This window comes from Dipteris shenzhenensis, chromosome 21 (assembly GCF_047967505.1).
Source record: "Dipteris shenzhenensis isolate YYH24624 ecotype China chromosome 21, Dip_SZ_1.0, whole genome shotgun sequence".
In the NCBI taxonomy this organism is placed as follows: Eukaryota; Viridiplantae; Streptophyta; class Polypodiopsida; order Gleicheniales; family Dipteridaceae; genus Dipteris; species Dipteris shenzhenensis.
In genome coordinates this window covers 54,095,166-54,120,493 of record NC_141616.1, presented here as the reverse complement: position 1 = coordinate 54,120,493, position 25,328 = coordinate 54,095,166, and the positions used below count along the sequence as shown (strand labels likewise).

Genomic DNA, 25,328 nt, shown 5'->3' with positions numbered 1-25,328 from the left:
GAAGCCTGTGGCTGTACGGGCTGGCTGTATGGCGGTTGGAAGAGCCTCAGCCCTCGAATAGCAGACGACGAGCCCAAGTCGATGGTGCACGTTTCCAAGGCATTGCCCATACGGATTTGAAATGCACAGAGAATTGTGTGCCAAAGGTCCTTCACCCATTTTTCCCCCCAAAAAATATCCACGTACAGAATGCTTTACTGTACGCATTCAAAAAGGATGTACAATGCGACCAACTGTATGTGTAGACTATGTGGATAAAATTGTAAATAAGTTTTCCACTTGTTGCATGCTGATGGGTAGGCACATAGCTATGCACATAGCTAGGGGGTAGTGGTTTTGGGTCATGGAAACTCTCATAAAAGACTCTATACTGATCTAAATATTTTCTTGAGATTGTAAATGCAATTGCAGGGACTCATGGGAAATGATGAGAGCAGTGTGGGTGCACCAAGGTAATCCAGAGCATGATATCCAGTGTATCACAATGTTTTGTTACGGGATGAAATGTGCTCCTTGTGATTGTCCCAAGCCATATGTGTATAAGGGCAATAGTTTTTTTGTTGAGGGCATCTTGTAAATTATCCAGCGCGTTCGGGATAGGGTTCATCATATGTGATAGTCTGTCGAAATAAGCATCAAATGCTTGCTTGAAGGTTATGTGCAAATGTGGCGCATTAAAGCCTTGGTCTAAGTTTTGGGGAAAAAACCTTTGAGAATGGTAAAAAGCATGGGATGACATGGCTGATTTTTGGAGAAGAGTAGTATGCATGCAACGTGGCTACGTGAAGAAGAAGAGCAAGCTTCTGGACGATGAGTTGGCAGGTACATGGGATGGCAGCCAAACGGGCGGCTCTAAATCTTGCTTGAAGGGTGATGGATGCTGAGAGCTTCTAGACACAGGCTAGAGTACTTGGGGACGCAGGAGGACCTTGGAAGAGGAGGGTGAGCTCTATGAGCAGGAGAGCAGCTACGGGATGCTGCTTGACAAACTGGCTATTGCATTGGTTGAGAGCTTCTGGACGGAGGTGGTCTCTCTACTAGGAGGCTGGAGGACCATGGGCGATGCAGGTGCTCTGTGAGCAGCAGAGCAGCAGTGAGACAGCTATCTTCACATGAGGGAATGAGGGAGACTCGGGGATCTTGTTGGAGAGGTCGACTGTAGCTTTTGGAGGGAGCTTCATGAAGGAGTGGCTTGATGACTGTTCGGGAGGGGAGCTTTGGGACTTGGCTGTGGGATCGCTACTGTGGGAAGCTAGAGGATTTCACCAAATGAAATAAGGAAGAGGTGGGGTCATCAGTGAACTGACTTCAAGGGTGTCAGAGAGATAACGGGGGCCAGGAGGGAGATCGACGAGATAGCGGAGTCAACCCGACCACTTATGCTATTGTAAGAGGTGACTTACTGTCATGACAGGCCTTGGTTTTGCACCTTGATCACAAAGCATGATCTATTGTACAGATGATAAAAAGAAGATGAAGACCGACTGGCCATATATTGAATAACCACAGCAGCTCTAAAGAGCAAGAGACTAGGACTTACTGTGCGATCTGGTTCCAAGGAGTCATGGAGGCTCTTCAATCCAAGTGGGAGATCTGATGTGAAGGATTCAGCTCAGCTTTTTTGCCTGCTCCAAAGTGGATTCAAGGAGAGTCGTGGTGATTATAATAAGCTGATCTAAAGAGAGCATGAAAGCTCTATGTTATTTTGGCAGAAGGAACAACACCATGTTGATGATCTTGGGGAAGATATAAGAAGATTTCTGACCGTGGCCATTTTGTGGGTTGGATGCCTTATGAAGCTGAATGCTTTCTGAGTTGTTGAGGGAAGTCCAGCTCTGAAGTCCACTTGTCTTGAGCTATGTAGTCTTTGGGTTCTTTTTGAGGTCGTGTGGTCCATTATTAGTCAGTTTTATGGGAGGTTGTCTCGGTTCCAAGTTCAAGGATCCATGCTCTGGTTGCTGGAATATAGCTCCATCTATAAGCTGCCCATGCTTTTCTGATCCCATTGGGTCCTGGCCATAAATGCTATTTACTGTTGCAGTAGAAGAAGAAAATGATCATATCATTGGAGTTTGGGCCAAGGATTTGTGGTCTGTCATTTGAGGGGTTCAATGTGGAAATTTTGTTGTCAGTGGTCCATGGTCAATATTGGACTGTAGTAATATATGTGAGTGATGAGGAGTGGGAAGAGGTTGTTTGGCTTCCGGAGGAAATGTGGCCAGAGTATGTGCTGAATGTAGAGGTGTGTAGTGACGAGGATTTTGAATGAATGCCTTTTACCTTGTGATTGTGTTGTTCAGTTGCTTTAAATGTGGATGAGGGTGGCTATGAAGGCGGACTAGGCTCTCTCTCTTTTGTTCATCCGACGGTTCCATCTATGAATAGGAATCACTCCTATGGAGTCATTTGAATTCCAAATTGATTGTGAAGGAGCATCCGCCTCCTTTAGTAAGTCCCTCAAAAGTTCATAGACACTAGGCAACATGACTTTGAAGTAGTGCTTAGCCATTTAGAGACATCTGTCAAAGTAGTCTTACAAGCAGTTGCAATAAACCTTGAATTTTTTGGAATTGAAACTTCCAAGCAACACAAAGGAAAGGGATACTTGGATTGCAAACAAACCCTAAAGACTTACAAAAACTCTAATATTTTGAGATTAGATCCTTTTGAGAAATTAAGGCAAGGGCATAAGTTTTGGCAGGTCAGTTCAGTCCTCTCAAAGACATTCTAGGTAAAACCTTTTGCAAATAAAAACAAAATTATTGGAACATTGTCCATATAAGATATGACAAATTTCCTATGGAAGTTTCAAAGAAAAGTGTCATCTTTTTTAGAAAGAGAAATACTTTGCTTTGAGAAATTAATTGAAGAGATTTCTTCTAGTTTCAAAGCGACTTTCTTCAAAATCATCCCTTTCCATTCCGATAAGATATTTTTAACTCCTAAACTTTCTTCTATTTGAAAGCAAACTTTGAGATTCCATTATCAAAAGCTTTTAAATGGCAAGACTCTTTTGAAAAGGACAACTGAAATTGTGCCTTTCATGAAAAGGTCTCTTAAGTACTAGAATGCAAAATTGGAGTATCAATGTGACTACATGTCCTAAATCAGCATCAACAAAGCTTTGGGATCTTTTACTTTAACAACAACAAGGTTCTCTAAGGATAGTTGATGTTGTTTTTCTGAAAGCCCTTTATCTATCTCTCCATAATCGAAAGCCTTTTGTCCTAAAGTTTTTTACATACTTCCAAGCTACAATTGGATGCTTCCAAATTCTTACCACATAATGAGAGAGATAATCCATTACTTCAGGAGACTTCATAATTATATCTTATTATTTGTATAATGAGTGCTAAAAAATAAAGCCTTAAAGTTAGACCATTTACTGTTACCTTTCCCAAAATCATGAAGATTATTCATGTTTGACCTAGCTAAAAAGTCAAACCTTTCTCTATATATGTTTCTTCTAACCTCTTTGGTTTGATTACCGAGCTAGACCCAGCTATCACCTACCAAAGAGACATGACCATCTAATTGGGGGACTTGTTTGCACACTCCCTGCCCATCCCAAGGTAGTTTCTCCCTTGTTGTATATGTACGACTGGCCAAGTTTACCACCATTGGCATTAAACATAGCTCGATCCAACATTGGTTGAAGTATGGGAGGAGAGGAATGCAGATGTCTTGCTTCCCTTATTGAAAACAACAAAGAATAGTACTTTTTTAAATCCAATTAGTTTCTACTGCTCAAGGATATATACCATTGGCCAAGTGTGTTTTTTTTTTTTGGGCAAAGAAAAGAACCTTCTATTAATGCTTGAAAAGCCTTTCAAACAAAAAAACAGCAGCCCCGAAGGTGCTGAGTATGGAAAAAACAGATAAAAGCTGAAAGAAGAAAACCAGCCTATTCCAGAGAAACCCAGCTCACTGCCTAGGGAATCTCTGGAACAGGGGCTAATAGCCAAGTGGGGGGCCTATACAACCAACGAATCCCTCGCGGAGTGAATATGTAGAAAACTCCTGTAGGCCAAGCCTTGCAAAAACAAGCGCACCTCACAACGGTCGCCCTGGAACCTGGGGTCTCGTGCTCCCAGGTGGAGCGTAGGGTGTAAATGATATCCTGCCAAATGGTAACCAAGGTAGTCGAGGGTGGAACCGGGTGCTCACCCATCACCAGACTACAACAAACAACCCAAATGTTCCACGCGTGAAATTGGCTAGTACCTCCCACACGCTATCCTCCGGAGAGAATGAGGATCCGGGCTAGTAGGAGGAATTGCCTCGTGGAGCCCTATCCCCTAAATGCTCTGACCCTGTATCCGATAAGCTGGAGAGACCTCATCAATCTGGAATGCGTGACCTCCCTCTGTCAGCCAGGCCACCATCCCCCAGGTGTAGTCCCTCTTAAGGCTCTGCATTCGGGTCATAATCTTGACGGCTCCCATCTAGATCCTCACAGCGCTACAACAGCTTCAAAGGCAGTGAGAGATCGTCTCCAGAACTCCATTAGAGCAGCAGTGACACTACCCATCTACCCGCATCTGCTCCAACCACGAGCCTATACGCAAGCCTCTTGTTATGTCTCCAACTTCATAGGACTCTCCGATGACGTTCCACCCTACCACAGATCCCATTATACTGTGAACTTGCTCTCTCTCAAGTTCCTTTTGGAATCCTCCCTCCTAGCCCAATGCTTGCCACATGGTGTCCTCTTGAGTGCCATGTGTCCCTATGGACCTTTGAACCTCTATGCCCCTTTAGGCCTTACCTATGCACTCCATATTGTTGCCTAGGCCTAGGGTAATCCCTAGTCCCTGACCCTCTACACTCCCATCGATGCAAGCACTTTTGAGCCCTCTTGGTCCCATCTTCCATCGTGACCTCAATATTACAATTGATGTAACATTCCCTTCCCCTTAAGAATGGTTTACGTCCTCGAAAACAAAATTGGGAAACCTCCTTTGGAGATTGCTTACCCTTTCCCAAGTTGAACTCTCTTCAGGTCTATCTTTCCACTTAACCAGACATTCTTGCCATATTGTATGTCGTGTTCTTTTTTCTTGTCTATCTTAAATTCTTTCTGGTTCATGTGGTAAAGATGCAGGTTCGATGAGTTCAACTAGGACTTCATTTCCAATAAGATTATCATCATCTCCTAACTTCCTTTTCTCCGAATCAATGATACCCAAGCCTCCCAATGCCTGCGATATGATCACCGTCTACTAGGTGACCCGGGCTCTGATATACCTCGTGCCATCCGACATTGCCCAAAGGAAATTCCAAACCAATCGTCGGAGCTGTCCAATGCACCCTCTGTGAAACCACTAGCATGAGACAATGTACTGCAAGAAGGACCTTGTGAAGAACCAGCCTTCTAAAGAATGCAAATGTGTGCAATGCAAGCAGAATTTAAATGCCGATTGGCCCTCCAATGGGAAAGAACGCCCTCGTGAGAGTACTTGTTTCTAATTCGACCTACATGCAAGGTGGGAGAGAGATGGCAGATGAATGCAATGTGGTAGAGAGAATGCTACGTGAGATTCACAATGAAAAGGTGATACCCTTTCATTAATGTCCCTTGAGATCACTCAAGTTCCATCTTCCCATTTACACCTATCCTTAGCCTATGACCCATGCATCTACCATTCAATGCACCTTAATGCACCCTTCCCTTCCTATTGCCCCTAGGACCTCGACACGTGTGAGCACATTTTTATTAATAGAATAACTATCACATATCCAAATTTGACTAGTCCTATCTACTCAGATGATCCACCGCCATAATAAATCGGTCGGTGTCCATCATAAATACATATACATGTTACACCATTAGCGTATAAAATATAATAATGTTTTAATGTCTACTAATCACAGATTAGTGATTTCTCTTGTCATGACAGACCTGGTTTGGCACAAAGGCACGGCCCGTTGGGGAGAGTTTGTCCGAGCTCCAATAGAGAAGCTTGCGCCAAACACTCTCGAGGACCGGGGCGATGTGCTGCTCTGCTGTAATAGAGAAACGATAGGGTTTGCAGTGGAGCGATAAAAAATAGACGATACTCAGACACAACTGAAGAACAGAACTCAGAAAACATAGTGCCTGTCGGTAATATGAAAAACTGAATACAAGAACCTCAAGCTGTCGTGTCTCAAGGACCGTGGCTGAGGTGAATCAGAAAAATGATTCCATGTAGAGAAACTGTAGAAAAGATAGCAGCAGAGGGAGCGTAACGCAGTCCTCCGTGTAGCTCGATGATGATGAAGATAAGGAGCAGATCTGGAGCAGAAGGGACAGAAGAGACAAATCTGGAGCAGGAGGGGACAGATCTGGAGCAGGAGGGGACAGATCTGGAGCAGAGGAGCAGAAGAGACAGATCTGGAGCAAGGGGGGCAGATCTGAAGCAGAAGGGACTGCAGCAAAGGATGGAGGAGATGAGGAGCAGCTGCAGGTCATGTCCTGTTAGTGAGAGTGTGGGGGGCTAGTGCCTTTATAGGCCTGACCTAGCTGGTCGGCCAGCTGGTCAGCCAGTTTTGGTCGGCCAGACCCCTGCTGGCTGACCTTTGGCTGGCATGCAAACTGGTATGTCTGCCCCAGAAATTGGGGGTTGCTAGTTGCTTAACACCCCCTCTCAATTGCCAATTTCTGGGGCAAACATACCAGTTTGCAGGCCAGCCAAAAGGTCAGCCAGCAGGTGTCTAGCCGACCAGAACTGGCAGACCAGCTGGCCGGCCCACCGACCGGCTAGGTCAGGCCTATAAAGGCACTAGCCCCCCACACTCTCCTGTCATAGCCCCCCACACTCTCACTGACAGGACAGGACCTGCAGCTGCTCCTTATCTCCTCCATCCTTTGCTGCAGTCCCTTCTGCTCCAGATCTGCCCCCCTTGCTCCAGATCTGTCTCTTCTGCTCCTCTGCTCCAGATCTGTCCCCTCCTGCTCCAGATCTGTCTCTTCTGTCCCTTCTGCTCCAGATCTGTCCCCTCCTGCTCCAGATCTGTCTCTTCTGTCCCTTCTGCTCCAGATCTGCTCCTTATCTTCATCATCATCGAGCTACATGGAGGACTGCGTTACGCTCCCTCTGCTGCTATCTTTTCTACAGTTTCTCTACATGGAATCATCTTTCTAATTCACCTCAGCCACGGTCCTTGAGACATGACAGCTTGAGGTTCTTGTATTCAGTTTTTCATATTACCGACAAGCACTATGTTTTCTGAGTTCTGTTCTTCAGTTGTGTCTGAGTATCGTCTATTTTTGATCGCTCCACTGCAAACCCTATCGTTTCTCTATATGGTATCAGAGCCATGGTGATCTAAAGACCCCAGATCTCTAATGATCTAAAGATCCTCCTTCTTCAAGGAGGCCATAGGTACGGGGAGCATTACTCCTATGAACATATCAGTTTCCTCTTCATTCCGCTGTGCACTAAGGGAGAGAAATCCATCCCTCCCTCCCTTTCAGAACTCCATCTTCTACTCCCATCCCTCCCTCCCTTTCTTACCTCCATCTTCTACACCCATCCCTCCCTCCGTTTTCGGTTTCAGGCTTGACACTCCCCATTCCTTCGAACAAGGAGGTCATGATCCTTCACCTCTACCAGATCTCCATCGGCATCGACTTCCCGGATCTACAAGTTCTCCCTAGGCGGGACCCTTTCTGTTCAGATGTGTCTTGATGACTGTTGTTTCGAATTCTTCTACATTAGGTCGATGATGATGAAGATAAGGAGCAGATCTAGAGCAGAAGGGACAGAAGAGACAGATCTGGAGCAGAAGGGACACAAGAGACAGATCTGGAGCAGGAGGGGACAGATCTGGAGCAGAGGAGCAGAAGAGACAGATCTGGAGCAAGGGGGGCAGATCTGGAGCATAAGGGACTGCAGCAAAGGATGGAGGAGATGAGGAGCAGCTGCAGGTCCTGTCCTGTCAGTGAGAGTGTGGGGGGCTAGTGCCTTTATAGGCCTGACCTAGCTGGTCGGCCAGCTGGTCGGTGGGCCTGAGCGATAAGATGAGTGATTCGCCCGATTATGACCAGGCACTGACTCTCGTCTAGAATCAAGAAATGATGTTGAATGGGGGAAAGCCCAAACAGGTGCAGAAGGATTCCAAAGCCCCGCAACAGTCCAACAACACAGCGGGTAAGGATCAAAAGAAGGACAACCAGTACCAAAAGAAAGACGGCCAGGTTTCTGGTCAAAAGGAGGAGTCCAAGCCAAAGTTGAATCCGGATGAGAAGGCTAAAGTAGGCATTACGGGAGGCTATCTACAGCCTAACGAACAGAAGCGGTATCACCAAGAAAATCGTTGCTTTCATTGCCATCACATCACTGGGCACGACAAATTCATTGTCCTGTTTGATATGGAGAGTTCAGAAGCGCATATGCATATTGTGCGACTGTTAGGAGGTTGAGTCGGAGGAGCATTTTATTTTCAGGTGCCCAATGTACTACGAGATCCGAGCTCGCTACCACTGTCTCTTCAGAGACGGCTTTGGGCTCCTTTCTAGATTCCTCGCCTACCGAGATTAGAGATGCCTCGCAGCCTTTATTCACGACGGGGTCCGGCACAGAGAGAGTACTTACTCAGGCGACATGGCTTGGCCACATCATCAGACACCTCTCAGAGTAGGATCACAGAGTTCTTCCCATCGAGTGACATTGATCGTCCAATCTCTAGCCATAGGCATGATAGAGACCCCGACTCGATGACCGCAGTACGACACACGAGACATCGAGGGGACACACAAATCACTCTGGGGGACCTCCCGTTATTGTTTAGACCCGGGATACGTCCCACGGGAGTCACGATGGCTCTGGTCTTGCATCGAGCCTCGTCCAGGAGACCGAGATACACGGCACCCCTTGATGGACGCCAGTGTCCCATCATCGGCTACACACCAGCCAGGGTGACATGACATATGGAGGATTCCACTCCGCTCCAGTCTTTTTTCTTTTCATTGTCACACTCAAATGTATTTGATTATGTACGATCAGACTTAGGATTCAGCACGGGTGATGATGCTTGTTTAGTAGCTCCACCCTTACTGTGATTTGTATCAGGTTTTCTTTCAGTCTCATAGACCCATCGGTCTTCCGAAGACTCTATTAATATTTCTTTCTTTCTTTCTTTCTAAAAAATGATCTCAAGAGTGGCTACTACCAAGTCCGGATTTTTAGAGCTGACATTCCAAAAACGGCTTCTAGACAGAGCGAGCTCATTACGAGTTCGTTGTCATTCCATTTGGTCTGAAGAATGCACCACCGACGTTCAACAAGATGATGTCTCGGGTATTTGCATATTATATTGGGAAGTGTTTGTTCATCTTTCTAGATGATATCCTTATCTTTTCCGCTACGGCAAAGCACCATATTAAGAATGTGCGATGTGCCCTACTATTGTTGCGCAATAATCAGCTATAGCTTAACGCAAAGAAAAGTGAGTTTGGGCTTATGGAGATCCAGTATTTGGGATCCATCATTAGTGCTCAAGGAATTCGATTAGATCAAAAGTAGATTTAAGCTATCACCAGTTGGACTATCCCCACGATGGCTCAAGAGATCCGGTCCTTTGTGGGTTTGTGTCAAGCTTACAACTCGCACATGGATGGATTCTCAACATACGCAGCCCCTCTTACAGATTTATTAAAGGGCCTAAAGACACGTAGACAAAAGATTCAAGTTACAGGCAAAGCTTTGCAGGCCTTCCATGACTTGCAACGGTTGGCCACAACAGGACCAGTCATGAAGATTGCCTCTTGGGATGATCCATTTCTGGTAATCACAGACGCTAGCAATGTCGCCATCGCGGCAGTTTTACAGCAAGAGGAAAGGCCCAAGGCATATTACAATAGAACTATTTAGTTTATGATAGAGAGCTACTCGGTGTCATCCAGGCATTAAAACAGTGGAAGCCTTTCCTCTACGGACAAACTTTCAAGGTCAAGACAAATCTCCAAGCCCTTAAGTGGCTTCAGACAAGGCCTAGTTCACAATGGAGTGATCAGCAGCAATGGTGGAGCCAGATATTCCAGCAGTTTTGGGGAAATGATCGAGTATGTCCCTGGCAAAAACAACCCCGTTGCCGACACTCTAAGTCGGAAAGGTTCAATCCACACCATTGAGATGGCCACTATGCTCAAAATCAAAGGAAAGGATCTTGATACTGAAAAGTTGGCCAGTTTGGGCAGGTTGGCTCAGCCCTTCATCCCTATAAATAGGGGGCCTCCAGGCCCACATTTCTCATCCAGCTCTCCAAGCCTTCTCCAGTAGCTCTCCTCCAGCCTCTTGTGTGCAGCCTTGTACACCTCCAGAGTTGGACCTGATCAGCCTCAGCTTTTGGCCCTCAGTTCAGCTTGTTTGGAAGGTGTATACACAGCACCACAGTTGAGGATTCGGACCAGCAAACGGAGTAAGGTTTGGGTTACTGTTTCAGCAGCTCTTTACAATTTTATTTACAAATTTTCACAGCTCACTTCTCAGCTCTTCAATTCAGTCATCTCTCAGCTCTCTTTTAGAATCTATTACTCGTAGCTTTCACTCTCTCACTCACGTAGTAACCCTGCATCCCGGTGGACAGCACAAACCTCTTCCTTGCCTTGCAGAAGTGCCCTACAATGTCTGTGTGGACAGCATCAAGGTCTCGGTTTTGGTCAGCGTTGCCTCTCAGGTCTTTGGGTCTACAATACATGTGCACTCTTCAAAAGCACATTTCCGTGCTCTCTCGAAGAGTGTTATTATCTTTCAGTTCTCCAAGTAAAAAGCACTCGGTACCCACTGAGGGGGCCCTCAATGGGTACAAGGACCCAATCGGTTGTCGACTCCATTCTCTCTCTACCCTCATCTCCTTTCTCTCTCTATGGTGCATAACGCTAATTCCTCGCTAAAGGTTTAAAGAAGGTCTTGCTGTGATTACACGATCAGACAACCGTTGCATGTTACAACAACATAATGCAGTTTCAATGTCATGACAGTCACAACCATGGAAGTGACTCAAGCATGGCCCCAAAAATGGGAGCTGACTTTGGAGTGAACTCAATTGGCGCACATGTATAATTTGGCAGTGTGTTCCACTTGAGAGGCTGTTCATACTATTGGTTTTTTGTATAAAGTGCACAATGATGAAGAGTATGAATCTGTTTGTGTAATTTTGGGATCCAAGATTCAGCTTTCCAATGATATCTATGTACAACCTAATTTAAGGCATACATTTTGAAATGGACACCTTTTCTAGCAAAGCCTCAATGTCTGTGTGGTCATGAAGCATGGCTTGAATTGCTAATAACCCCGCTAATGCTACATGGCCTGGAATATAGACGTGTCCATTTTTGGCAATGGAAGCGAATATTGATGAGGTCAAATTTCTCACTTATTTTTGAGAGGTGTCATGCAGAGGAGTTGGCATTCTCAGAGTTAATGTGTAGTATGATGCTGTAAAGAGTGACCTAACTGGCTTTACAAGAGTCAGACAGGAGGTGTAGCCGTGGGTCTCCTTTGGTTAAAGTTGGAATGTGTACATGAATTCCATCTGCTGCTTTTTTGAGAGATATCTACTCAATGGTTATAGTTTGTTGAAGGTTCATGTATGACCTTTCATAGTTGGTGCTCTTGAATGGTTTGCATTGTTGTCTTTTTAAGAATGAAAAAATAAATTCGGCTGCACAAGGTGGCCAATAGATCAAACAACTTGAGATTAACATATTTATGGAAAACTACCTTCCTTGGTGCACAAACTTGATTATGCTGGTCGTAGTAATCTCTAAAAGAAAACGCATGCAAAAAGAAAGGAGGGAAGAAACCATTTGTTCTGAAATCTTACTTGCTTGGTAGTAACTATTATTACTTTTGATGTTGCAAATTTGAGGGAATCTGCAACTCCAGGATATAACCTGCAGTCCATCAGAAGAAAGATTTTTGCAAAATAAGAAGCCACCCCCTTTGTCTTCACACACTCCATCACAGAAACAGGCTGCTCACTACTTTGGTTAATTTTGATGGAATGATTCCTTGTGGTCAAAAGCAAGAATGGAGATATATGGCAAACAGAGTAACCATAGAAACCCTAACATCCACCACAAGACTCCACAATTACCTGTTGGCATGAACCCATCCTTTCAAATCATGTGTGATCCAATCATCTCTGACCTTGGCAAAGAGATCGACCAAAGCGTCTCTACTAGTCTCAGCCCAATCTTTCATAATTACGGGCTTTATTTTCTCCCATTGCTCCAGAATTTTATTTATCGTTAGTCCATCTGCTACCTTATCCAGACAGAAAATTTAAAATTTACATCAGATTTATACAGCTTTGCCCAGAGCTTCTGCAACATGAGTGAATACAATATATGCATAGATAAGCTCCAATTTCTCTCCCTCCATTTTAATTTCCCTCTTCTCTTTGAGGAGATGCAAGAAAAAAGAAGGGAAGGCTTGAATCGTATACCGCAGATTGCCGACATCCTGGATTTCTAGACTCTAGAAGTAAACGTACAAGCAACAAGTTTTCGTATCCAGTCTCCACAACTGGTCGGACCTGTCAGTATACAAAAATTAAGGTCAATGGTCACAGAACCCAAAACAAGTGATTTAAATTAGAGGCATACAGAGTGGAAAATTGTAGGAAGTCCCTCATCATTTCAAGTGCTCACCGTATACATTGTCTCCAGAATCCATGTTTCTGTGTCAGCATCTATTTGCGCAAATACTTCCGGCCACCTAACTTTTGCAGCCTTAACAGCAGACAACCCATGGATTTAGAGACACATATCAAAGTTCTTTGGCATACAAGATGGTGGTACAATGGTCAAAAGTGCTAGCATATTAACGTATATCAGTAGAGCAATGTAGGCACCCAATACCACCACCACAGTTTAGAATGAATCATCACGACCAAAAGACAACTCCTTTATTAGCTTAGTATAAAAGCAAGTTAGCATCAGCAAACACATGGCATGGAACCTTCCTGTGGAACCCTTTGCTCTGTGGCAATACTGGACCCATTATACAATCCCTCAATCTTGTAAAATGAGGGATCATGGAGAACCACCTGCCATTAAACAAAGGATTCCCGTTTTCACTTAAAAACTGGCCAGTGTGATTCAACAATTTAAACGTTTCCAGACCCTAACAATTGTGTTGACTGAAGTTTAAAATGAATTAGATCCATAATCTTTATGGTATACAAAATCAAATTGATCACTATTTACATGAATGAGGGAGACGTCCGAACTCATCATGTAAAACTGTGTCATGCATACTATGACATCCTTGCCAACTCCATTAACTACCCAATGATAGATGCAGACTTTTGTACAAACCTGCATACCAACACATGCACATGTAAAAGCAGCCCTGTTACATCAAAAGAAAGACCTTGATTTAAACTTCTGTCAAATCTCTGGAGACCAGAGACATAGACAGTCCATGACACATTCGTCAAAAAATTGTACTATGACTACAACATGCACGCATATCCTCGATGGGAGGACAAACACCCAAAGAGGCCCTTAACAGAGGAAATGGGGTTACCATCCTAGCTAGGACTAAAGTATGGAGAGGATGCTAAATTGTTGTGAGAACGCTGTTTCCACTAAATGCAAGTACAATTGAGTTCCTATACCTCAATCTATGCTTTCCAACCAGAGGTCACTAGTTTGACAAGTTGTTATGCTCCAATTGAGATAGCATGACCTTGTAAGGGTCCGTCAGCACTAACCTTTAGAAAACCAATATTTATATAGTATTATGTGTTGCGCTTTATGTATATGGTCAAAAATGTTATAATGCCAAAGTTGTCAGTTAGGGTTATAACACTGACTACATAAATCTAAGGCCAAAGGCCTTGGTGCATCTAATTGTGAAAATGTGCCTAGGGGAAGCGAATTCAAAGTGTATCCCAAGAAGGGCTAAAAGGGTGCACCAAAGATAGGCCTTAAAATTGTGACATGTGGCATCTAGATCCACATAGGAAAATGGGGCTTTACAGCTAAAAGGCAACAAAAATGAAATGTAGTGACTGAGTTTTGCTATATAGGATGGCTAGGTGGAAAATTAGTGTGCCATAGCCTAATATGTTGTATTTGAAATTCCTAGCTTTGACGAGAGCATTTCATTTTGGTATTAGAGCCGACAATCCGTTTGTGAATTGCGTTGGTTGTGTGTAGACAGGCTTTCCTCTCACAAGCTTCATGCCGTGACTCAGACCCCACTATTGCATAGGGGCTTTTACAAAGGGGAAGCTACATGTTCCCATCACGGACCCGAAAATCTAGCACACATACACCACATCGCTCTATGATGCCCCAACCCATGAACCACCTGATATGTCCTCCCTACCCAAGCCAACCACATCCACCTTGTTTACCACATGGAATGTGCCGGCTCCATTATACCGACTACATAACAAGAGAGCCCATGATCATAATTCACACATGGACAAGAAGTCTTGGCTCCAATCCTAGCACACATGTTCGAGCATGAGGTATGCCATGGCTTCCCCCCTACTTGGAGTACCACGACCATAGTATTGGTAGTTGAGTCCATACGCATATGGTTGGCTAAACCATATGCGTATGAAATAATTATTCCGTACGCATATGGTACGGCCAATCGTACTTAGCTTTTTTTTTTTTTGGGAAAGGGGCAGAAACAGGGTCCCCAGACCTTTATGAAAACGTTTTTTAATCAGTTTCTTGACTTTAAAATTAATACAAGTTTGAAGTGTAAAGTTGAAAGTTTTGTAGCTCTCTATAAATTAAATGTGTACAATGTATTATTAGGGTCACGTATGATTCAGCCCCAAGGGCTGATCCATACTCCAATCATACTTCTGTACCCGTATGCAGTATGCGTATGGTAGCATATGGAAAAAACTATGATAGTACTTATACACAAAGCAAGGGATCCATGGATACTGTAAACCATGCACTCTCATGATTGGCCGCCCATACACTGGCCAAGATTTACGGGTTTGTACAAGAGAGAGAGATTAGTATCTTCACAAAGGCACAAGGGTAGCAGGCTTTGGGATAGGCTGGGTTTGGGAGACAACACTCTATTGTAGACCATATATTTACCCTAGGCCCATCATCGAGGAGGCGAGATCGAGATCCCAAAAAGTCTACTCTTGCTTTGTAGCCTTTTGGAAGGCTTTCGACACAGTTTCACAATCTTTAGAAAATGCCAATCCCAAGAGTCAACTCATATAGACTCATGACTCTTGGGATCATGAGTCTATACAAGTTAGTCAGAGGGAGGGTATGCCCAAGTGGCTTGTTAGATTAGATTCAGAAAACCATCAGAGTGAAACAAGGACGCCCCCCTTCACCAATACTTTTTAGGCTCTACATTGATAAGATCACGACCTTGATTGACTCCTTGGAAGTGAGGTGACACTGCTTGCCAACCTGATGAGTCCTCATATTCTCCTCAGCAATAGGATTATAGAGACATCTAGAGGCCCTAGAAGTGTTTTGCAGGGAGAGAGACCTAACAATCAACCTGGATAAGACCAAGGTTATGATTTTTAACACCTCAGGGGCGGTATCGCATCAACATAGTTTCACTTACGGGGGGGAGCCAATGGAGATCATGCAATCCTACACTTACCTAGGGGCCATTTTCACAGGACCAGTATTCACAATGATTCATGCAGCCAGGGCACGGCTTACAAGGGTCAAGGTAGAGTGACAACACTTTCAGGCACATTTCCTAGATCCCTTGACAAAGGGATGGTTGTTTGATACCTTGGTGTAGCCGACAGCCATGTATGCAGCCATGAAATGATCTCTCGGCGACTGAATAGGTGCCCACGATGTTCAAAAAATGCCTATTAGTAATAGTGCACGAAGCGGAAAGGGCAAATTAGGGGGAAGCGTTTGGGCCCATCGAGCTTCTACCGCCTTCCACATGCTTTTCACCCGCCGCTCGCCGGCTATAAACGACCAAGGCTTGAAGCACTGAAGCAAGCTGCATAGCAACGCAATTATTACCAGGAAACGACTCTATCCCCTCACATGATGAGCATCATTTGATGGACCTCCGTTTGACAATACTCAAACGAACAATCTAAGATTGCATCAATGCTTCATCGATAGCGTACGTGAAGCAAAAACAATAGAAAACCTAAGATTTCTTGCTAGCATCTCCACTCTTTTCTCATCGACACTATCACGGGGACGTGAAGTTATGAACCGTGACTTACTTTGGCTTAGGGGGCTAGCCTAGGGGAAGAGACACTTCCCAGAAGTCCCTAGGTGCACACACTAGGCCTAGTTGCTAGGGGCAAGGCAAGGTTTACAGGGGTCTTAAAGTTAGGCCCAAGGAAACCAATGTTTTATTGGTTAGAAGGGGTTAAAATTTTAATGTCAGGGGCAAACCAATGTTCCATTGGTTTGCAAGGGTTAGAGCTTTAATGAGGGGGCCACGTGGCATTCCCTCATGCACTACCTACCACCTCTCCTTTCCTTACTCCTCTCCTCAACGTTACGGGATGGCCTTCCTACGTTTTTGAAGGTCAAAAGGCTTGGCACGCTTTCCATAGCTGCCCCGCTCACATTTCTTGGAGTTTCATGCATTTCGAGGCAATCCATACGGTTGTACGGACTGCATGCGCTTCTTTGAAGGCCCCCGTATGGTTGTACGGACTGCACACGCTTCATTGAAGGCTCCTGTACAGACTGTACGGGCCATTAGTTCTACTGTATGGGCTGCTGGTGGGCCCTTTGTGCATTTGTACGGTTGTCTTTTGCTGGAGGCACGCTTCCCAAGATTAGCTGTATGGGCTTTTATGACTGCTTTGCACGTAGATCGTGGCTGGCTGCAAGTGTACAGGCTGCTGCACGACTCCTGAGGTCTTAATTGCTGGCTGTACGGACAGATGCATGCTTTTCTAGGCTGATTGTATAGACCTTTCACGTGCTGTTGTACGGGATCCAAGGCGGACTGTACGGATGATTTTCCTGCTAGTAAGAGTGATTTTGCTGGCTGTACGGACGTTTATTTGCTGGCTGTACGGACGTCATTAATGCTGCTTCTGCTGCACAGAGTCCAAAGGCTACTGTACGGACGGTTATTCACTGTTGTGCGGCCCCTTTCCCTTGCTGTATGGCCTGCTCAGCTTCCCTTTCCTGCCCGTGATTCTCTTGCTCTATTCTATCTCAGATTCCAGCCCGTTATCCCTCTCTTGTTTCCCCTCTCCTAGCTGCCTGTTACTCCTGCTAGCCTCAACGCTGGAGGTGTTTTGGAGCTGGATTGAAGTCAGTTGAAGCTGGTTTGAGTTCTCTTGTCACTATTCTTTTCATGTGATTGCATTTGGAGATTTTTGGGAAATGTCTGGATGCCTGGTCATTAACAGTTGGTTACAGTCTTTGTGGAATGCTTGGAAACTTTTACAGTTGGTCATGGACAAATGGTGAATGCCTTAGCTTTGCCTTGGCACTTGGGTGCTAGTGTGTGCACTAGGATAGAATGCAGTTTACAGCCAAGGTTTGGCTTGGACAATGGGATTGCCCGTGGGGCAGAGCACAAGGGAGAGCCCTTAGTGTATGTACCAATTTCATTCCTAAAGAAATAAATAAATACCGAAAGGGGCGCCAAGTGTTTGGGGCCAGTGTGGTGTCTTGTACTTGGTTTTCATTGAGCAGGGACACTCTCGCCTCCATCCAGTTATTTCTCAAATTGTTTTCAAAGTGGTATTGTTTAAAGTTAAGTGTTGGAAATGATGCAATGTGGCTGTGAATAATGAATATGCAATGCAAGTTATGGTCTACTGCCCTTTAGGAAACTGAAGGCCGGTTACAGTGGTTCCATTGCTGGGATATCACCATCTTCCTACAGAGGTGAGCCCTGGCAGTGTTGGATGAAGAAAGCCCCATTGCATTTTTTTGTTACAGCCATATCATCAACAATCATGTTGCACCACGAGAGATCACTGACTATCTCCGAGCAGGAAGCAGATAGCTTTGAGATGGAGCACAACACCAGTGAGGGTGAAGAAGAGCAAAATGATGAGGGACAGCATGTTTCTCCTAAGCATGCCACTGAGGATTCGCAAGACGAGTTAGATGAGGCAGAGGAGCTTGATCCCAATGCCCTTTTTCAGTTACAAATGTAAAGTGCAGTGGGAGCCCAGTCACAGCTGCAACAGACTTTCTTGGAGATTATGCAAGCTTATCCTGGTGGTAATGCTCCCCTTGTAAGCAAAAAGACAGCTGAGAAGAAGCAGATAAAGCATAAGAAGACTCAGAGGCGTATATCTTTCAGTAGACGGCCACCAGAGATGCCCACAGTCACCCCTGTAGCGGGTAATGTCAATACTTTTCATTCAGTTAATCAAGGACAGCAAGTCCTCCCTCAGCCCATGAAGCATCCAGGATATTTTGGCGGAGGATCAGTTTTTCAGTCAATGGTGGGACAACCCACCGAAGCACTTCGTATGCCTGGTACATACTTGGGTAGTTTCCAGCCAGGAATGCAGAATTTGCAGCAGCATATGGAGGGTGGAATGCCCCCTGCAAATGCCAATATGATGTATGCAAACATAGGGATGCAGCCCGGTATGCAGACAGGGATGCCAGGAATGATAAGCAACACTTGGAGTGTGCCACAGATGCAAGGAATGGGATCTGGAATGGTCAACCCCACCATGGGCACAGGCGATATGGTACAGAATATGGGATCCACGATGCCTCCACCATATTTACAGTCCCCAGTTTATGATAATCTTACTCCCAAAGGTAAGCTGAAAGATTATAAGGAGGGAGGGGCAACTGTGAAGTTTGAAACCTTCAATGGGATGGAGGACAGATTGAAGGCTCTAACATTTGTGCAACAGTTTGATGCTGCCTATTCCGGTGGTCATTTCACAGAGTCTTCCAAGGTACAAAAGGCAGCCACCTTCTTGAAGGGTAACGCACTCCAATGGTGGACCAATTTGCTTTTGTAGGGTAAAGCCCCTAACACTTGGATTGAGTTCAAGCAAGTTTTCTCATCTGCTTGGCTCACCACCACTTTTGAAGTGGATATAATGACAGCATGGCATAAGTTGGATGCCGCAAACTATAAGAATCTTGAAGAGTATAACAAAAAGTTCTGGGAGGCCTTATTGCCAGTCAGCTCGTATAGGACCGTATCATTGTCTGAGCAGGTGGAAAAGTATTGTTGTGGGCTGCCAAAGGAGCTTCATGACTATTGCACCAAGACAAACGTCTCCAACATATCTCAACTGATTGAGAATGCTACTACAGCCTATGCTCTCATGCAAGGGATGACTCCAGGATTCAAAGGTAAGCAGCAGGATGACTCTTTCACGAAAAGGAAATTTGCCAAGACAACCAAAGTCAAGTTTGATGTGGACCAGCGACCTAATAGTAAGCCCAGTACCAAAGAGAGATTGTCTCCTGAGGAACGGCAAGCCCTATTTGAAGCTGGAAAGTGTTTCCTTTGCAAAGAAGAGGGCCATCAGGCCAAAGATTGCCCCAATCGTAAACGGAAACAGCCTATGGGAGCACAAGAAGCGAAAAAGGACAGCCACGCGCGCTAGGAGATTTGTTTTCCTTTGGTAAAAAGCAGTAATATTAGTATGAATAATTGTAACAGCCAGAAATTGGAGAGTCTCCTCTTTCTAGGCTGCTTTGTTATTTGCAGGATGGTTCTTCCCTGCTAGTTTTGTTGATTTTGTACCAGTCAGAAGATGGAGAGTCTCCTCTTCTAGGCTGAATGGCAGATTGCAGAATAAGTAGTCCTTGTTACTGTTGGATTGCTCTTGTTGCCCGGCATGGCTAGAGCAGCACATCCATGTATCACATGCCTATTTTGGATGCTCTTGTTGCCCGGCATGGCTCGAGCAGTAAATCCATTTAGTACATGCTAGTTGTTTTTTATTTGAACCATGAGACAAGGATCCAAGTCTAGCATAGATCGGCTGAACCGATTCAGCTTGCGGTGACACAAGTCTGAAAGGATTTTGAGTACCGGGATCTATGTTTCTAGGATACATTATTGTGATGTGTGTGTGGTTCAAGTTATTGGAGGCGAGTGAACTAGCAGATTTCACTCAGAGTGGTATAGTCCACTCAGTTGTTGTGCTTTGAGCTGACTTCGGAAGCTCCTTCAGGCTCAGCAGAGCATAGGTCTAGAGCATTGCCTGATGCTCAAGAGGGGGCTAGTTCCTCCACCCCCTTGTCAATAGATAGGCTCATGGTATCTAGAAGTCGCTTGGTGACACTATATGTCTCACCCGAGGTATTGTTTGCTGACAATACATCTGCTACGGGACTTCTATGATGAGTGTACTAGTCACTCCACATGGATTATGGATGGACACGCGCGCTCTCCTAGACCATATCATCATTGCTGGTGGTTTATGTTTATAGTAGCAAACTTGATAGTTTGCTGTTTCAAGAGGAGGGTATGTCACGGGGACGTGAAGTTATGAACCATGACTTACTTTGGCTTATGGGGCTAGCCTAGAGGAAGAGACACTTCCCAGAAGTCCCTAGGCGCACACACTAGGCCTACTTGCTAGGGGCAAGGCAAGGTTTAGAGGGGTCTTAAAGTTAGGCCCAAGGAAACCAATGTTTCAGTAGTTAGAAGGGGTTAGGATTTTAATGTGAGGGGCAAAACCAATGTTCCATTGGTTTGCAAGGGTTAGAGCTTTAATGAGGGGGCCACGTGGCATTCCCTCATGCACTACCTACCACCTCTCCTTTCCTTACTCCTCTCCTCAACGTTACGGGATGGTCTTCCTACGTTTTTGAAGGTCAAAAGGCTTCGCACGCTTTCCAAAGCTGCCCCGCTCACATTTCTTGGAGTTTCACGCATTTCGAGGCAGTCCGTACGGTTGTACAAACCGCATGTGCTTCTTTCAAGGCCCCCACATGGTTGTACGGACTGCACACGCTTCATTGAAGGCTCTTATACAGACTGTACGGGCCATTAGTTCTGCTGTACGGGCTGCTGGTGGGCCCTTTGTGCATTTGTACGGTTGTCTTTTGCTGGAGGCACGCTTCCCAAGATTAGCTGTACGGGCTTTTATGACTGCTTTGCACGTAGATCGTGGCTGGCTGCAAGTGTACAGGCTGCTGCACGACTCTTGAGGTCTTAATTGCTGGCTGTACAGACAGATGCACGCTTTTCTAGGCTGATTGTATGGACCTTTCACGTGCTATTGTATGGGATCCAAGGCGGACTGTACGGATGATTTTCCTGCTAGTACGAGTGATTTTGCTGGCTGTATGGACGTCATTAATGCTGCTGCTGCTGCACAGAGTCCAAAGGCTACTGTACGGATGGTTATTCACTGTTGTGCGGCCCCTTTTCCTTGCTGTATGGCCTGCTCAGCTTCCCTTTCCTGCCCGTGATCCTCTTGCTCTATTCTATCTCAGATTCCAGCCCGTTATTCCTCTCTTGTTTCCCCTCTCCTAGCTGCATGTTACTCCTGCTAGCCTCAACGCTAGAGGTGTTGCTTCTTGAGGTGTTTCGGAGCTGGATTGAAGTCAGTTGACGCTGGTTTGAGTTCTCTTGTCGCTATTCTTTTCATGTGATTGCATTTGGAGATTTTTGGGAAATGTCTGGATGCCTGGTCATTAACGGTTGGTTACAGTCTTTGTGGAATGCTTGGATACTTTTACAGTTGGTCATGGACAAATGGTGAATGCCTTAGCATTGCCATGGCACTTGGGTGCTAGTGTGTGCACTAGGATGGAATGCAGTTTATAGCCAAGGTTTGGCTTGGACAATGGAATTGCCCATGGGGCAGAGCACAAGGGAGAGCCCTTGTTGTATGTACCAATTTCATTCCTAAAGAAATAAATAAATACCGAACTTGGTTTTCATTGAGCAGGGACACTCTCGCCTCCATCCAGTTATTTCTCAAATTGTTTTCTCAAATTGTTTTCTAAGTGGTATTGTTTAAAGTTAAGTAGTTGGAAATGATGCAATGTGGCTGTGAATAATGAATATGCAATGCAAGTTATGGTCTACTGCCCTTTAGGAAACTGAAGGCCGGTTACAGACATAGCCGCTGATCGACTCTTTGTGCTTCGCCAGAGCCACTGATAAGTGTGAGTCGATGTGCTGCTGTTATGTTGTTGCTGTGGCTGTTGATGTCTTTCTCCTTTCCGAGAACACCCACCGATCAGACAACCAACAAGAAAACGTGTATGCTTTGATCCCTGAATTGCTGAGAGAGCGAGGACTCAACAAGAGGCAGATGAATTTGCAGGCTGGAGTGATGTGAGTCGCTTTCACACGCTGCACACACATTCATAGACGGACCACAGAGCAGCAACAATATGTGAAGTTGCATAGATGTGCAAGTAGTTAGCGCAGAGGTGTTCCAGAATTTTGCACACAAAAGTAGAAAAATCATGGCACTGGTTTTAAGACTATCATAGCTGCATAGTGAGAGAGAGGAATTTTTTAAGAGAGTGGAGCCATTAGAGTACATATGATTTGAGAGCCTACAGGTGATTATGGGGTCTTGGATGATTTAGAATAAGCCCTTAGACCCTCATCAAATAGTACACATAGAGTTTGCCATGACACAACTCCACTTTAATGCCATTTTCCAGACAGTGACATACCTTCATCGGATTTGGACCTTGCCCAGCTGGAGACTACCAAGGTTCGCAAGAGATTCATCCAAACGACTAGTGGACAAAGGGGTTAGCACAACCTAGTATGCACGTATATCCAGATGAATCACGGTATTTGGATTGATCAACTCCCGCCCTTTCACAACATTTTGGATGCCTTGCCCTCTTGGATCCCACGGGATAAGATCAACTGCACCAAACAGTTGGATCTATACCAACTCTATGCATAACAAACTTGAGAGGAACCACGAGTTCCGCGCCAAGCTCCAGTTCTATCACAATCACTTCCTGAGAGTATCCGAGGACGGAGTGATTATCAGACCCCAGTACCTGGAGGATAGACAAGTTTCAGATGTGTTGAGGATTGCCATTAGACAGCTATGAGCTGAGGATCAAGACAAGGAGAGCCACAAGCACACCTAGAGAGCAGTGGATCTGTAGGCTATGCACACTGGAGGAGGCCGAGACAGAGGAGCACTTTCTATATACAAGCCCAGTCTACTATGAGATTTGTGGGTGACATCACTACAAGAGGACCACAGATTGGGACCACTTTCTCAGTCGATCCATTTTCATGATCAGGTTTGCACAGGTCTCTACTTGATTGAGATGTAATGACACTAGAGAAAAATCAGACAGCAGGAGGCAATGGTGACACGAGAGAGAGAGCTAGACTGGACACAGCAGTACGTCACATACTACTACACATTCGAGTCTGCACCAGGTCATGGTGGAGTGGAGGAGCAGGAGCTAGCTCATATGCGGGCAGAGTGGATTGGTATAAAGACAAGGTGAGGAGCTGTGGAGCCAGAGCCACAGAGACCAAGCACAGTGCAGAGACAGACCAAAGCATGCAGGATGGATTCTAGTCTATCAGGAAGGAGCATCAAAGTCGAGGTATTTCTCTTGAGATGGCCCTCCGAATACACAAATCACGAAGGCCATGCCTCCCACCACAATCAAGAGACAACCCGATAAGGCAATACATATCCCATCAGAGTACTACCAACATCTTCTCTCTCTCTTAGGATTTTTACGTTTTGACTTCTACTTTTGAGTTTCTTTATATAGCACTTCTCTCTCTCTCTCTCTCTCTCTCTCTCTCTCAGTTAGCATTCACCCTGCTACATCTAATAGTAGAACAGGCACAGCTAGTGAGAGAGTAATGTGAGTTGTTACGTTTGTACCCCTTGAGCAATAAATGGGAGGTAATTTTCAAATTGCCGTAAAAAAGCAGCAGGGACAGCCAGCAGCCCCAACCATTAGCATTTCTATAACACATTTTAAGGGTGCTTAGTGTTGTAACATTTTTAACCAAAAAAATGTGTCTTTGGTAGCCTTTTATTGCATCCTTCCGCTTCCACTAGATCCTTAGAAACTTGGAGAACCAAGTTTGAAGAATTTTGGCACGTTTGTCTGAATCACAAGCCGGATTTTTGCTTCATCAACGTCACGTAAGGAATACACTTAAGCGATTTTTGTTGGATGTGCCTTTAGACCTAAACAAGCTGAGGCATCCTATATAACCTCAGATGTACATAAGCATTTTTTAAAGAACAGGTAGAGGATACGGAAATTAAGGGTAACGTAGCATTTTTATGTACAAAAATGTAGAAAGGTAACCCGACAAGGATAGGGATAAGATAGAATGACAATTCAGTAATCCTATTCTTTAAAAGGTGCTTATGTACACCTTAAGGTCTAAGGGCACATCCAGCAGAGATGGATATGTCTCTCCCATCCGTAGAGGATACGGAAATTTAAGGGTAACGTAGAACTTTTAGGTAAGGAAATGTAGATGTAATCCGACAAGGACAGGGATAGAAGTTCAGCAAACCCCAGTAATCTTCACAGACGGATGGAAGAGATACATGACAAGAAGCAGACAGCAGCCGCAGAACAGCAAGGAGCAGAGGAGGGTGAAGAGCTTGGATAGTTAGCAACATGTGGTAATAAAACTAGAGGAAAGGGCAACAAGCGTAGCTGTGTTTGACATTATAATAAAGTAGTACTTTCTTTAAAGTCTCCAAGCACAATTCTTTGCATTACCAGATTTCCAACAAGGACATTGAATGCAGATATAATTTACCAAACAGGTACTGTGAGCGAAGTCTAGGCGAAATCAATCAAGTTTTGAAGTATGCTAATTCGCAGCCTTGATCGCGATCAAGGGGCTGAAAAGGGACAAGCAGGATAGATAGCTGTTTTCCTTATGTTTTGTCGTTATGACCTAAATGTCTGACTGATGATGCTCATCCTTTTAAGCGATGTGGAGTTCCAATGAGATGTTGTACACAATATTACTGGATAAGCCAAGGGCGAGCAGGACAAACCTTGAGAGCAGAAATGGAACTCTCCCCGCAACTATCGCAGAGAATTCCGTCGAAGTCAAGAGCATACAGATGCCCCTTCGCCATTGCTCACTGCTGTGCCGCAAGTAAATGACGCACTCTGCATATTCAAAGGCTCACCTCTTGGCCAACACGTGGACATGATTACGTAAGCAGCTCGTCTCTAGGACGCGTACCGAGTATACGCAACTTGTCGGGTTCACACCAACCGGTCGGACTGCCGCCACGCTTGCTCGTAAGAGCACGTCCCCATGCCACGGGGATCTTGGGGTATTTTGAATATTTCAAGCGAACCAGCGGGTCCCCATGGAAGAGCTACTTGCCTCGCTCCGTGAATATCGGGCAAGTGTGGCTTGTTTAACGGTATTCTAGGGGGTGGGTTGGGGCAC

General features: G+C 45.1%; 1 protein-coding gene and 1 pseudogene across 4 annotated transcripts in view; one reads left to right on the top strand and one right to left on the bottom strand.

Annotated features, from left to right (window-relative positions):
* Positions 1 to 25,096, bottom strand: part of LOC147889077 (ribosomal RNA small subunit methyltransferase G) — a 37,081-nt gene extending 11,985 nt beyond the window's left edge. Inside the window, exons 1-7 of one of the 4 annotated variants that reach the window (XM_087392526.1) lie at positions 24,922 to 25,096; positions 13,199 to 13,309; positions 12,951 to 13,038; positions 12,641 to 12,711; positions 12,436 to 12,525; positions 12,085 to 12,254; positions 11,812 to 11,881 (exon numbers count right to left, since the gene is read on the bottom strand). In XM_087392526.1, coding sequence (XP_087248652.1) covers positions 11,812 to 11,881; positions 12,085 to 12,254; positions 12,436 to 12,525; positions 12,641 to 12,711; positions 12,951 to 13,038; positions 13,199 to 13,309; positions 24,922 to 25,005 — 684 coding nt within the window. In that variant the 5' untranslated portion in view covers positions 25,006 to 25,096. Of the gene's footprint in view, positions 1 to 11,811; positions 11,882 to 12,084; positions 12,255 to 12,435; positions 12,526 to 12,640; positions 12,722 to 12,950; positions 13,039 to 13,198; positions 13,310 to 24,921 lie in introns of all 4 variants that reach the window. The other 3 variants (XM_087392529.1, XM_087392527.1, XM_087392528.1) reach the window with 3 other exon arrangements.
* On the top strand, positions 18,154 to 19,533 carry LOC147889078 (uncharacterized; annotated as a pseudogene).
* Positions 25,097 to 25,328: the final 232 nt, after the last annotated feature.